Raw genomic sequence first — 15,126 nt, forward strand, 5'->3', positions numbered from 1 at the left:
TGTTCATTCATTTGCTGAGGGAAGTAATGATTCATCCCCCTAGGCAAACTCCTTCCATGATTTGGAATTTAGGTCTGAAGTTTCCTGGCCATGCGCCTGGGAAGCCACTGAGCTGGCTGTCAGCTGAGTAGGGACTAAGGATGTTCAACTGTGGGTACTGAAAAGTGGCACTAGATTGAAATGGAGTCCTGAGCTGCAAGTTGGGGAGCACAGCAGTGTTGGAGCATCCTGAAAGTCATAGGAAGAATGGGCTTCGAGTCACTCCAACTCAGGATGTTCCTGATTCCCTGATGATGATGATGATGATGATGATGATGATGATGATGATGATGATGGCATGAAGGTGGTGCCCCCCTAGGCCTGGAGGTTAGGGGTAGCCAGTCTGTCTCTGCTTTCTAGCAGTGAGAGCCTCAGGCTGTCAGGCAGGGAGGTTGGCCTTGGGAGGTAGGCATAGAAGGAATAGTGGAGCATAGCAGAGCCCTAGGGCGCAGGCCTGGACACAGCCAGTCCTCTCTGTGAACAGGATAATGCAATACTTAAGGACCCACTGTTCCTAATTTGCTCTCTAACCATCCTCTTCTTCGCAGCTCTTACCAGAATTTAAATTATGTGGGTTTAGTTGTTTGTTTACTTATTTCACCTTCTTGTCTACTTGGTCACCTGCCACAGGGCAGGAGCAACGTCTAATCTGCCCCCTACTCTATACCCAGAGCCCAGCACAGTGCATGGCTCAGAGGAAATTCACATCAGTGATCATGAGTGAATGAATTTGTAAAGTGAAAGCGTGGATGAAGGACCTCCCAGCCCCTTGCCCTTTGTCATGTTAGTTTGGAATTGGGGATGTGAGGTGTCCTGTCACTGGTGCAGTTGAAGGAAGGTGCCGGATACGGTTCAGATTCCTCGGTGGTCCCAAGTTCCCTGGGTGGGGAGGTTCTGTGTGCCCGTGAGGAGGTGAGAGTCAGGCATTCTCCAGGGAGTAGGGTGCCCCCACCAGCTTTCACAGGCCTTCTGTAAAACTGGTCCCACCAGGCCTTGAGTCCTTCCCTGCCTTGGGGTGAAGGACACCCAGACAACCACAGGAGTTTGGCCAGCCGGGCTGAACGGCTACAGCACGCCCCAGGAGCCTGGAGCACGTTCCACACCTGCAGTAGGAGCTGCAGGAACCTCCTGGCCCTGCGAGCCTCAGTGGGGTCGGCAGCCAGGCACACCTGCAGGGGGCATCAGTGAGAGCTGGGCATTGGAATTGCCCTACACAGTTGCTGCCTTGGAAATTCAGACTTGAAATGAGAAATTAATGGAGGATTGAATTGATGTTTCTTTCATGAGCCTGTGATTGTTGTAAAAAGAGGTGTGTCAAATGCTTGGTGAGACCCATGCAGGATTCTTTAAAGAATACTGAGGCAAACCAGACCTTATAGGGAAAAACAGGCCTCACGGAGACTGAAGTTAAAATATGGACCAGGGCCAGTGTTTTTTCATGAAGGGGGTGAGCAGAGATTTGAGGAGGCTGCAGGGTGGGAGGAAACTCATCCTTTTTATTAAGGAGTTGACAAGAATAGGATCGCGGCTTGTCTTTGATTTGCGTTAAGCAGTAAAATGAAGGGATAGGCTGGAGGGCTGAGAGCAGGGTGGCAGCAGGTGCGTGCAGTTGGTATGCCTCTGCTGGAGGGAGTGGCCAGGCCACAGACATGGGACACCACATAGCAGTCCTCACACTCCTCCTCTGAGGTCCTCAGGGAGGCATTTGTGTCTCGAGACTGTTTCAGAGACCCATGTCTTCTCAGGGGATGCCAAGGCTCAGGTCAGAGACTTGTTGAGTTTTTAAGAGACTGTCTGAAGCACACACCCTGCCCTAATAAGTCAATATTTCTGTTCCTCCTGGAGACCTCACATTCCAAAGTGTGGTACTTCGGGCTCTTGTAAATGTTGGAATTCCTAAGAGTCTCTCTGGAGGACAGGTAAGATGTCAGTGGGAACACACATACACACATGCACGTGCGTGTGTGCACGCACGGCTGGCATGTCCATGGAAACTGCCTTGGCGTGGAATGAGCAGGGCTGCCTCTCAATGAGGTATTCCTTCCCTCACAATATAGCACTGGAGCCATCGGTACATGTAGAAGTGTTACTGGGAGGTATCTTAATCAGCCTACAAGTCCTAGTTCCAAAAGTAAGAATGCATCATTCATTTTTGAGTGGGTTATGAATAACTCACTACAACTAAATACAGTGAATATCGTAAACCTAGAATAAGGAGTCTGTTAGATCAATTTGAAACCATTCAAATCATTTCAACCTTTGATTTATATGGAGGGATTTGGCAAGTGGCTTTAAAATCAAAATTAAAAATAGCATGGGAAACAGCAGATGGAGAATATGAGTTGATGCTTTACCCTATAGACCCAGGAGGCCCGCCTGCCCTTCCCAGACAACTGGCCAATGAATTATTGGGTCAACTGAGGACCTCTGCCAAGCGCCTGTTCATGCCTCCCTCATGTGTAGTAAAAGGCATGAATGCGCCAGCCCATCTAGTCTTGAGCTTTGGTGCTAAACTTTCTGGCTTAGTGTGGAGTTGGATTTCTAGAAATCACATATTCAAATCATGGGATTTATGAGCCCCATTGCAGATAAACATTGGAGCCATTAAAAAATTGGCAAATACCTAGGATCGTGTTTTCAGGGCATGAGAGGATTTTATATATGTTTACTTTTACACCATAAACTCCAGCTGCCTCATTACCTCACTCAAGACAAAAAGATCACTGGAAAGAAATGTAAAAGCTTTCAAGGTACCGTTTTCTCTGAAGGGTTTGGGACTTTCCACTTTTTGGAGTTTTTTTTTTTTTATAGTAGTAACTGATGCATCAGATACTATATTAGGTAAAGAATTATAAGAAGAACATAAAAAATGTGAAACTCTCAGATGAGAGTTCTCTAGTAGAAAATTGTTAGCTGAAAGAAAAAAAAAATCACCCATACAAAAGGAACATGGAGTCATTGCTGGAACCCAAGGCCAACTCTTGCCAGGAGGTTTTGGGTCAGAAGCCTGCGTGTCCTGCCCTTCTGCCCTGGACTATCTGGAAGACCCTGCTGGGCGGCAGTGGCAGAGTGGGCCTGGCCATGCCACTTGCACCTCCACATGGACATGCAGCTGGTGACAGGAACGGGGAAGGTTCCAGCAGACCTGCTATCACAAAACAACTTACAGAGGGAGTCCCCAAGTGATACTCCTGTTTAGTCATTGACACGTAACTCAGAAGAGAGTGGAAAGGCTGTGGTAAAATACAATTTGCTTAACATTGGAAAGGGTTCTGTCATCTGGTAAGTTTTACTTGCATGATGAGGTTTCAATCAGTGAACACCAGAAGCCAGCCTTGTCCAGGGTCCCTTAGGTGTAACTGTGTGGTAATAGGGAGGCTCCAGGCAGGCTGGCAGAGGCTGGCTGAGGGTGAAAAGCTAGATTAAGATTCACCTGTGAGCCACTGCTCACCTGTGTGTGTGGAGGAGGGCTGCAGTAGCTCACCTGTTTATGTGGGGAGGGCTGCAGTAGCTCAACTGTGTGTGGGGGAGGGCTGCACTAGCTCACCTGTGTGTGTGGGGGAGGGTTGTACTAGCTCATCTGTGTGGGGGGAGGGCTGTACTAGCTCACCTGTGTGTGTGGGGGAGGGCTGTACTAGCTCATCTGTGTGGGGGAGGGCTGCACTAGCTCACCTGTGTGTGGGGGGGAGGGCTGCACTAGCTCACCTGTGTGGGGGGAGGGCTGTACTAGCTCACCTGTGTGTGGGGGGGAGGGCTGCACTAGCTCACCTGTGTGGGGGGAGGGCTGTACTAGCTCACCTGTGTGTGGGAGGGAGGGCTGTACTAGCTCACCTGTGTGTGTGGGGGAGGGCTGCACTAGCTCACCTGTGTGTGTGGGGGAGGGCTGCACTAGCTCACCTGTGTGTGTGGGGGAGGGCTGCACTAGCTCACCTGTGTGGGGGGAGGGCTGTACTAGCTCACCTGTGTGTGGGAGGGAGGGCTGTACTAGCTCACCTGTGTGTGGGGGGGAGGGCTGCACTAGCTCACCTGCGTGTGTGGGGAGGGCTGCACTAGCTCACCTGTGTGTGTGGGGAGGGCTGCACTAGCTCACCTGTGTGGGGGTTGAGGGCTGCACTAGGTCACCTGTATAGGGTGGAGGGCAGCACTGGCTCACCTGTAGAATGAAGGCTGTACTAGCTCACCTGTCAGGGGAGAGGAGGCCTGCGCTGAGACTCAGCTGATCAGAAAGGGGAGAAAAGAGGGTCACTCTGATTGCCATCATCTCAAAACGCTTAATACTGTCACGATTTGAAAGGAAGAGCTAAGGTACTTGTCCAGTAGCCCAATCTCCAGGTCCATCTTTGATCTGAATGTTGAGATCAAGGATGAGAAACACCTTTTTGCCCCATCGGGATTGCCCATCCAGGGAACTCCCTCCATTTCCCACTGACTCACTTAAGGTTGTATCTCCTTCTCTGATGAAACACTCAATGGGGTCACCCACTTGCCTGAATAGGTCCTGAGGAAAGCCTCTTCCCGGCATTCCTCCTCCTTACTGAGCATAAGTGTGTCCCATAGGGCGAAGGGGAAAGGAAGTGGACTTCCTCTGCCGACGCCCCTCAGTTGAAGTCGCAAGCGATATCGGTGGTGCAGATGAGGGTTTGGCATCCCGCCAGATGCACCTGCCAGTCCTGCCTCCTCACATGGCCCTCCCTTTGATCACCATGATGGGGGTCCCATGAGGGAGCCACCGTTTGCACCGACACCTCCTCCTCCCCTCCGTGGTGGCCCACTCCTGCCCACCTCTCTGGGTTCCCCACCAGCATTTTCTCCAGGCACATGCTCCACATGTCCAGGCAGAAGGCAGAGCTGCTGCCCACGCCCCAGAGTTTCTCATGCATGCCACAGGCCTGCTCCTTCCTGATTCCTCACTTCACATGGAATCCAGATTCTCGGAATGTTCTCCTGACGCTGGAGGTCCAGGACTTTGCTTGGCATCGGGCACTTTTTAGGCACTTTTTTTTTTTTTTTTTTTTGAGACAGTCTTACTCTGTGGCCCAGGCTGGAGTGCAGTGGTGTGATCCCAGCTCACTGCAACCTCCACCTCCCGGTTCAAGCGATTTTCCTGCCTCAGCCTCCTAAGTAGCTGGGAATACCGGTGCCTGCCACCACGCCTGGCTAATTTTTGTATTTTTAGTAGAGACGGGGTTTCACCATGTTGGCCAGGATGGTCTCGATCTCCTGACCTTGTGATCCACCCGCCTCGGCCTCCCAAAGTGCTGGGATTCCAGGCGTGAGCGACCGCGCCCAGCCTAGTGAGTTTAAAGACTCCTTGACCATAGAACATACAGCACCAAGGGTGAACCCTGGTCTCAACTGTGGACTCTGGTGATGGTGATGCGGGCAGACTCAGCGATTGTAACCAGCATACAGGTTGGTTCCAACCTGTACATCCTGGTGCAGGATGTCGATGGTGGGGGATTTCAGGGGTGGGAGAGACAGGGGTATATTGGAAATCTCTGGACCTTACACTCGATTTTGCTGTGCACCAAAAACTGCTCTAAAAATTAGTCTATTTTTTAAAGAAAGCCTTATTGAATGTTTTGAATGAATCGTTTCTAGAGTTGGAAGGATTCTCAACAGATGATATTTTAATACATGTTGTAGTTGGCAATGTTTAGGTAACTTTTCTTTGCCTTGTGTTTTATTGTTGCAGGGTGTGAAGAAGTTTGATGTGCCGTGTGGAGGAAGAGATTGCAGTGGGGGCTGCCAGTGCTACCCTGAGAAAGGTGGACGTGTAAGTCACAGCATTGCAATAAATAATATTATCTTCCTCATACAGTCATGCCTCGCTTAGCGACGGGGTACCTTCTGGGACACGTGTGGCTGGGCAGTTTCATCATTGCTTGAACATACTGGAGAGTACTCACACAAACCTAGGTGGCCGGGCCTGCTACACACCCGGCTGTGTGATAGAGCCTGCTGCTCGTAGGCTACAAACCTGTACGTAGGCAGTTGCGACACAGTACTATTTGCATATCTAAATACAGAAAAGGTACAGTAAAAAGAAAGTAAAAAGATGGAAAATGGGACTCCTGTGTAGGGCACTTACCACGAACGGAGCTTGCGGGACTTGGAAGTTGCTCTGTCTGCGTTGGGGAGTGCGGGGTGCGTGGATGTGAAGGCCTGGGGCGTGACCGTGCACCACTGTAGATCCACAAACACTGGGTCTTAGGCGGCCCTAAACTTATGCTTTCAATATTTTTCTTTCTTCAGTAATAAATTAACCTTAGTTTACTATAACTTTTTTACTTTATAAACTGTTAAACTTTTTAAACTTTTTGACTGTTTTTGCAATAACACTTAGCTTAAAACACACATTGTACAGCTGTACAAACATATTTTCTTTTTCTACATTTTTATTCGATTTTTTTCTATTAAAAAAATTTTTTTTTACTTTTTAAACTTTTTTGTTAAAAACAAAGAAACAAACAGACATGGGAGCCTGGGCCTACACAGGCTCAGGATAATCAATATCACTGTCTTCCACCTCCACATCTTGTCCCACCAGAAGGTCTTCGGGGCAGTAACACGCATGGAGCCATCATCCCCTCTGGGAACAATGCCTGCTTCTGGATTCTTCCTGAAGCACCTGCCTGAGGCTATTTTACAGTTAACATGTGTACACATATAAATAGGAGTACACTCCAAAATAACAATAAAAAGTATAGTAAATGCAGAAACCAGTGACGCAGTTGCTTATCACCAAGTGTCATACACTGCATGTAACTGCATGTCCGCACTTTGATGCAACCAGCAACACAGTAGGTTTCTCCCCACCAGCACCACCACAAACATGTGGGTCATGCGCTGGGCAGATCCGGTGTCATCCTAGGGCACCACTATCTTCAGTGCAGTCTGTTGTTGACCAAAAAGTCATGATGCGGTGCCTGATTGCACTTCCATTTGAAATGAGAGTGTCTTAAATTGCCTGAGTAAGTCATTGCATACTTTGCTAATAAATTTAATACAATTGTATTCTCTTCCACTAGAACAAACAATAATATAATGCAAAATTGGATCAATGTATACCACTTTCCTACAAAATTGAGAGCAATTTTAATTTTCATAAGCATGTTTTCTTTCATTCATTGTTCATTATAAGTACATATGTGTGTTTGCATGTGTGTATATATGTACATATATAAAGCAATGATGTTTTATAGTTATAATAAGCAGAAATATAAAAATATTCTGTAAAGAAAAAAGTAGTTGCATTTATACTGCAATATAGTTATACAAACTAGGGAGCACTGGCAATTGTATCATTGCTAACAATTCTCACTTTGAAAATATTCACTCCCTGAATGTCTTTGATGTGGTCCATCTGATAGATAAGTAAGAGGAAAAAAGGGTACCCCAAATTATCACCATTGCATCTGGCAGAATTTGAAATATTGCCCTGATATTGGATTTAATATGTTCAATCAAAGTGATTGATCTCTGATTCTGTTGCCTTTAAAACTGATATCTTTAAAACTGAGTCTTGGTGTTACGTGGTTTAAAAGTATTATTTATATGTGCACGTTTAAGTCCATCTTGCATGTGTGAAGGTGTGGGGAGTAGTATTTTGTTTTATGACATAGCCTCCTTGCCTTTATTCCCTGGACTCATGCATCTACCCTAGGACACATGCTTGTCTACACCTTCGTTTGGCAAATGCCAGGTTGTCAAGGCCACTGGAAACTCTTCCCTGCATTGCCCCGATGTTGTTGGAATCAGAAATTATAACAGCCCTTGGGTGTCCAAATGAGTTTCCCCAAGTTGAATCCTGAAGTCAGTTTCTACCATAGCCATTTCCCATCCTTACCTGCCAGGAAGAACGACCCTCTGCTGGAGCTTGGCCTCCAGGGCTGAGGTGCGATGCCGCTGCCTCCTCTCCTGTGTCCCCTCCACAAAATCAAATGGGCACAGTTCGTGATAGGGAACCTCTTTATAAATACTGTCTTCCTGTTTCCTGACCTGTGACTGATCATTATTTCACTGTCAAAAATCACAACTGAGGAGGCTTCCTGCCCCTTTGATCAAAGCTCCCATCTCTCCACCTGCTGCGTTCATCATTAGTTGCAATTCTCAAAACAGTTATTTTTGTTTCAGTTAAGCATTCCTCTGCCTGCTGTGAGGACTTTATGGTTTAGAAATTGCTGGTTGAAGATCATTTATCAGCACTTAACAAGGCTAAATAATTTTTAAGCTTATGGAAGCCACTTCACAAGATGTAAAATTCCCCTGGGTCTCATGCTATGGATTTTCCCAACGACACTTGTGTGGCAGTGATGAGAATGCCTGTCTGCAGACTCTCCACCCCGCAGCCCTTGACTGGCTCAGCCTTATATGGGCATGGGTAGAATTGGTGGTATACACATATCTGTAAGACTAGCTGTGTGGGACGGAGTTACTGTCTAGAGCGACTCTGCATTCTTCTCCATGTCATCAGATAAACAGAACCCAAACAAACTGAGTAAAGGTGACCGGATCTGTTCCTTTTCACTTTCTATGATTATTTAATGCAGAATCAACATAGTAACATTTTCCATAATGCCTTTAGGAGAATTTGATTCTTCAGTAAACATAGCTAGTTCAGATTATTTCAATATATAAAAGCATCTGCGTAGCAGTGTACTGTTACACGATGCCAGAGGTATTTTCAATGAGGTTATTAGGAGGGGATTTCTAAGGATCCCCAAGATTCTGTGATTTCATGAATTCACAGCACAGGCATTGAGACCTTTTTATTTCCCAGCATCCCTAGTGAAGGAAACACCTTGAGTCTCTTTCTATACTTTGCCAAGTAAAATGAAAAATCGACACCTTCTGGTTAATCTGATTAACATGAGTAATCCAAAACTCCGTGTGGGCTTGGCTGTCCTCTAGTTATCCAGACGGGTTATCAACACTGATCCAATTAAGCTGTGATTGGCAGCTGTCTGAAGGGTTGTACAAAAGACAGAGGCAAACGATACCCGCCCCGCACCCCGGGGCCTGGACTGTGGGATCCACTGTGCACGCGCAGCACTCATGTGGCCTGAAATCTGGCTGTACCTGTACCTCTGGGTGCTGTGTGATGCTTGACACTGTCATTTCACCTGGGCCGAGGCCTGTGCTGCCAAGGGACCACACAGAGCCAGTCACTGGAGTGTGTTAACAATCAGCACACAGGGCTGCTCTGTTAATTCGGGTGAGACCCTGAACATTCACCGATAAAGTGATAGAAATAGCTGATTGTAAAAGGTAAGAAAGAGATCAGTGATGCCATTTACCATTTTCTTATTCCTGGAGATATTCTTCTGTGTGTTACAGGAGACAGTTACTCTCAGGACTGCTGCATCTATTGTATTAAAACATTTTTAAGATAGAGCATCTGTTTCAATACTACAAATCCGGTGCATGTGGCTTAACTATTTATTAATTAACAGATTTTCCCAAATGTGCTCTTGCAGAAGCATTGCTCTGTCTGCCTTACTTTTGGACTGATAGTATTTTTTTAAAGTAAGATAATACATAAAAATAGCAGCTGGACAGAGCTTGCTGTCGAAAGGGCTGTGTGCATAGTTTGTTCTTTCCCATAGCTTCCCCTGGGGTGGCTCCCGTCTCTCTTCCCTGTGGTGTTACTGTAACAGCCCTGGAAATGCCTGGCTGCAGACTCGCCACACCCCAGCACTTGGCTAGCTCAGCCTTTTATGGGCATGGTACCCCAGTTCATCTGTGCGTCACCATGGTGACAGCCAACATCGGAAGTTGTACGTCACTGGATAACTTTTGGACACTAAGCAGAAATCACAAGCATACTATGGATTCCAGTTCCAAATGGATTCTCATGTGACCAATGAATGAGCTTTGGGTCAATTTGCAGAGCTTTGTTCATCCTTGGGCGGTGAGTGGTAGACTCTCCTAGCAGGGAGAGAATTGCTTCTCCCAGACAGAACCACCCAGTCCCATAGATAATTCCAGCAAGCCACAGAGTTGAGGCCTGAAGAGGCAAGGCAGGAGCTGTGTCCCGGCTGCTTGGCACGGCCCACTTCCCCTCCCTGGGCAGAGCTGGGAGGAGCTGAGCCAGGAGCCAGCCCATGTCCTGTAGTTCACATACAAGCACACTGACTTCAGGAGGGAAATGGCCTCTGCAAATCTCACACCCAGATTGTGGCAGAGTCCAAAACAAAACTCAAGTCTGGGGACTTAGACAAATTCTTTTTCCAGCATAATCATCTTTTGTGTCCGTACTCCTTTTCCCATATGTCAGCCTAGAAGAGTGAGGCTCTCCGGGGTGCAGGGAAGAACATAGGCAGCATGAGAAGAGAGTCTCCCCTCGTTATTCAAGAGTTATGGTTCCCTAGTTAACTCTCTAACCACCTCTTCAGTTGTTTTGTGGATTAAAAAATAACGTTAACAAATGATTCAGGGCTCTATTGTTATTTGAGGGTCTGTATTTCAAATAATCTTTAGTAAGTATATTGGAATAATTATAAATTATAAGTTCCGATTCATTGATACTGCATGTTCTCAGATTTACCCCTCCACTGAATACCAGGCAATCATCAGCACCAGACAAGGCTGCCCGCCCCTAGCACCTTTCACCGCAGCCCTCCCAGGCTCAAGCAGTTCTCCTGCCTTAGGCCCTCAAGTAGCTGGAACTATAGGCATGCACCACCACACCTGGCTAATTTTTGTATTTTTTTTTTTTTTGTAGAGATGGGATTTTGCCATATTGCCCAGTCTGGTCTGAACTCCTAAGCTCAGGCAGTCTGCCCACCTCAGCCTCCCAAACTTCTGGGATTACAGGTGTGAGCCACCACATCCAGCCTTCTTTTTCTATTCTCTTTTCAGTTTTCTTTCTTTATACACCATGGAGATGGAAGGCAGTTGAATGGGAAGCATCAAAGTGAGTTTCAGTTACAGAATTTCTGTCAGAGTTATCAGCACCACGCAATGTAAAGGTTAATAATACAGAAAGCAGTAGAGGGGCAGGTAGGAAATCGGAGTCAACAAATAAGGCAGCTTTGCTTTGCTTGTTAACTCACCTAGCAGATGGTGAAAGTCTTGGATTTTTCCAAGTAAGGTCAATTTTAGTTCATTATTTCAATAACTTAGCCAGGTTCCTTTTCCCCCCCAAACATCTGATTTTTGACCATAAACTCTGATCAGATAGGTTGTTTCAAATTTTTTAATGACATCAACCTTCACCGGGCACCTCCTGTGTCCTAAGGCACTTGGGTATTCCAGAAACTGGTAAATATGAAGACTGGTTGGATAACTCCATGTTGGGAATTAGTGAACTGGTCAAATGGCCCTGTCACACGACAACAGGGAAAAGAGAACCCACATCATCAGCCCCTGAACGAGTGAGTGGAGGCCTCTGCATCACTCAGCATGCATCCAGGCAGTACCCACAGTGCCCCCTGTGGCCTGGCAGCTGCAGCTGAGAGCCTGGAGACTATGCTTCTGGAAGGTTGCGATTGACAAGCTCGCTCGAGTAAGCAGTGGCTGAGTGCTTAGGGCAACAAGTTGTGTTTAACGACTGCATTTTTTCATGTAGCTAAGAGTTTCCCACAGTCTATGGGTCCCTGGACTTGGGTCAAATAGTCCTTAGCCTCACCAGATTTCTTAAATTCAACAATATAAATCAAAGTAAAAGAAACCAGAGAGAAACTGAGCAAAAATAGCTGCCAAGAGAAGAGAAAGAGTGCTCGGGGCAGGTTGGAGGCAGATAACGAGAAGGCAAGAAAATTCTTTGTCTTTGGTTCCTGCTGTCAGCTCAGAGGGGTCATCCTGAGATGAAAAAGAAAAGTCCCCAGCCTCGGGGAAGGAAAGGAGAGGGTGCCCCATGCAGATATGAAGCAAAGCCATTGGCAAGATATTGTCTCTAAGGAGAGCAGCAGTCTTGCCAAGGGCATCTTCTATTGTGTATTGCTGTCATAAACCCTACCCTTCCATGTAGATAGCCAGGATTTTAAAATAAAACTAAATCTTCCCCAAGGAGAGAATTGCGATGCCCTGGCAGCATGGGGACTTTTGTGTGGGTGTTTCCGTGGCTAGAGGGGTTCTGAAATTTTTGTATTTGTAGTAGAGATGGGGTTTCACCATGTTGGCCAGGCTGGTCTCGAACTTCTGACCTCAGGTGAGCCGCCCGCCTTGGCCTCCCAAAGTGCTGAGATTATAGGCATGAGCCACTGCACCCGGCCTCTGTCTTAGTTCTTTGAAGATGTGTGCATGTGTGGAATAAAAACATCAGTGCTGTTGGTCGGACCTCTTTGCAAACCAACTGCAATTTTTCCAGACAGATACTTTTAAACGGTGTGCCCAGCATACTTAGAAAAAGAAATCTCCAGCATTTTACATGCTGCACAGAAAGGGCAAGGAATTAGTCAGAAATAGCAAAAACACCACCTGGCTTCCAGGCTTTTATAGCCCTGTCTACACATAGCTCTCACTCACTTTCAAAACCATGCAGTTATTTTTAGTGTGGCTTTAGAGCAAAGGTGGTCTGGCTCATCCAGCGCTGCAGGGGCTGTGGCAACTGGGTCCCGTGATTATTTTCTGTGGGTGAGCTCCAAACTGGCCCATTATCTATCAAATCCTCAATGGTGTTCTAATGGTTCTTTTGACATAAAATATTTATCATATGGGTGGGATGGCAAGTGGAGGAGGGGCCAGAAATTCGTAATTGCTTCTCTCTTCGTCAGCTGCATAATTAACTCAATTCTACCACAATTTATTAAAAGTCTCACTTCACGAGAATGGTTAAATCTCGCTGGAAAGAAAGAGCCACATTATGTTCTGAAGCTCCAAGTTTCAGAAAATATTCTTTTTGTAAATATATAAGCCCAATAGGTCACCCATCTTGGTCTTACTTTCATGAAACCCTGACTTTATATTGTGTTTTCTTTTCATCTAGAATTTACTATCTAGAATAGTCTTACACATTTGCTATGAGTTTCCTGTCTCTCCACTCTCCCCAGATCCTCCCTCTACCCCTGGCTCCAAACTCAACGGAGATTGGATGTTCAGTATGGTAACTGCTAGGCACATGCAGCTATTTCAATTTCAGTTTTAATTAATTAAAATGAAATAAAATTTACAATTCAGTTATCCTGTTCACTAGCCACACCTCAAGTACTCGCATAGCCACAACTGCAGAAGATGACTGCTCTGTTTACTTCTGTATTCCTGGGGCCTATGCGGGGCCTGACACATGGTGGATATATACTAAATATTTGTTGAATGAATACATATTGTTTTTAAATTTTAGTAGCCAACTGTGGCTATGCATAATCCACTGCCTGTGTTAGGGGCCAAGTTTCCTGTTTTTCAAGGCATTTTCTCTCTTGTTTTTTTTTTTCGAGATGGAGTTTCGCTCTTGTTGCCTGGGCTGGACCGCAGTGGCGCCACCTCGGGTCACTGCAACCTCCACCTCCTGGGTTCAAGTCATTCTCCTGCCTCAGCCTCCCGAGTAGCTGGGATTACAGGCATGCGCCACCACGCCCTGCTAATTTTGTATTTTTAGTAGAGATGGGGTTTCTCCATATTGGCCAGGATGGTCTCGAACTCCCGACCTCAGGTGATTCACCTGCCTCGGCCTCCCAAAGTGCTGGGATTACAGGTGTGAGCCACTGTTCCCGGCCTGGCATTTTCTTTAATTAGAACTAGATGTCTCATTGAATGGCGCACCAAAATATGAACCTCGAGACTTTGTCACAAAGGGCTCTGTGACCTTGGGTAGGGCACATGACTTCTTTAAAGGAGTCTCCTGAGGGCTTCACACCTTGCTCAAATGGGCCTTCCAGAGCTTTGCACACCCCTCCCCCTCCCCTTCTCTCTGAACCTGCCCTTTCTCCACGCAATGCCCTTGGCTCTCCAAGAGTCACCCTGGCCCCATTGCAGCCCCTGCTGCTGGGGCATCCTCCCTGGTTCATTGACTCCTTCCTTCTCTTCCACCAGTGTCTTACGTGCAGTTGCTGATAGAAAATACATATTTGAGTGTTGAAGGAATGTAAAACTCCATTGCTAAAACGAAGCTAGGGCCTTTCTTAGGATGGAGGACATGAAAGAAAATGCCACTTCCAAAGCTCAACACTCCATCGGATTGACAAGTTAGCTGGGATCAGATAATAATAGCCATTTCATGTCTTGATTAAAAACCTCACACAGACTCCACAGAACTGTTGATAAACTAGAGCAAAAGGAATTCACAGTTCCATTCTTCTTATAAACCAAACTGAAATGCTGACTTTCGAAATCCTTTTTTCCGACCTCCTGATGGAAAGTTTTGACAAGTGTAGCACTGAAGCATTTCCCCCTCTCTGCTAGAGGAGAAATGGCAATCTTCAAAGACCATTGTTTTGTTTTATTCGCTTCCAATTCATTCTTAGTAAACAACTGCAGGATTTCTAAATAGACCAGACCATAGTAGTTACCAGACATGAGATGCTTTCTAAAAGCTACTTTGAATAGAAATGTTTTCTCTGAATCTGTCTTCGCTCATGCAGCAGGAAGAATGTCTAAAGCTATGGTACCTTCATATAGAAACAGCGTCCACAGTCAGTCTTCCCAGTTGGGTTTATCTCGGCGGTCTACACAAGCCTCTAAATGTTCCTGCCTGTGAGCGGTCTTCTACTAGACTACTTCAATAATAAAGAGAAAACTACTAGATTGTTTTGCAGAGTTTTGAAATTACTGTTGTTGTTTTCTTCTGGAGACAGTAAAATAATAGCCAAGGGGAGAAAATGGCAGCAATGATCAAACCAAGCAACCGTACACACATTTTCCTCCCTGAGGGGCCTTTGAATTTGCCACCTAAGTGCTGCATGCAGTGGGTACCCCAGGAAGGAGGAAATGGGGTCCCTTCATCTCTGCTTTATTTTGTCCATCATTAAATCAGAAGGACATGGTTAGTGTCCTTCATCCTCGAAGGGTGAAGATGGCTGCATACATTGTCTGTTACTATCATTGACATTAGGGTAAACATATAATAAATGTATTTTTAAATGAAACAGTCATTTCAAAATGTCCTTAGGAAGCTGGTCAACCTGAGGCCCTGAGCTGCCTGCACTT

The 15,126-nt window shown here is 46.2% G+C and overlaps 1 protein-coding gene across 1 annotated transcript in view; it reads left to right on the forward strand.

The window, feature by feature from the left end:
- Positions 1–15,126, forward strand: part of COL4A2 (collagen type IV alpha 2 chain) — a 205,353-nt gene that overhangs the window by 44,732 nt on the left and 145,495 nt on the right. The window contains exon 4 of the mRNA XM_004054731.5: positions 5,735–5,815. Coding sequence (XP_004054779.5) covers positions 5,735–5,815 — 81 coding nt within the window. The remainder of the gene's footprint in view (positions 1–5,734; positions 5,816–15,126) is intronic.

Source organism: Gorilla gorilla, chromosome 14 (genome assembly GCF_029281585.2).
Source record: "Gorilla gorilla gorilla isolate KB3781 chromosome 14, NHGRI_mGorGor1-v2.1_pri, whole genome shotgun sequence".
Taxonomy (NCBI): Eukaryota; Metazoa; Chordata; class Mammalia; order Primates; family Hominidae; genus Gorilla; species Gorilla gorilla.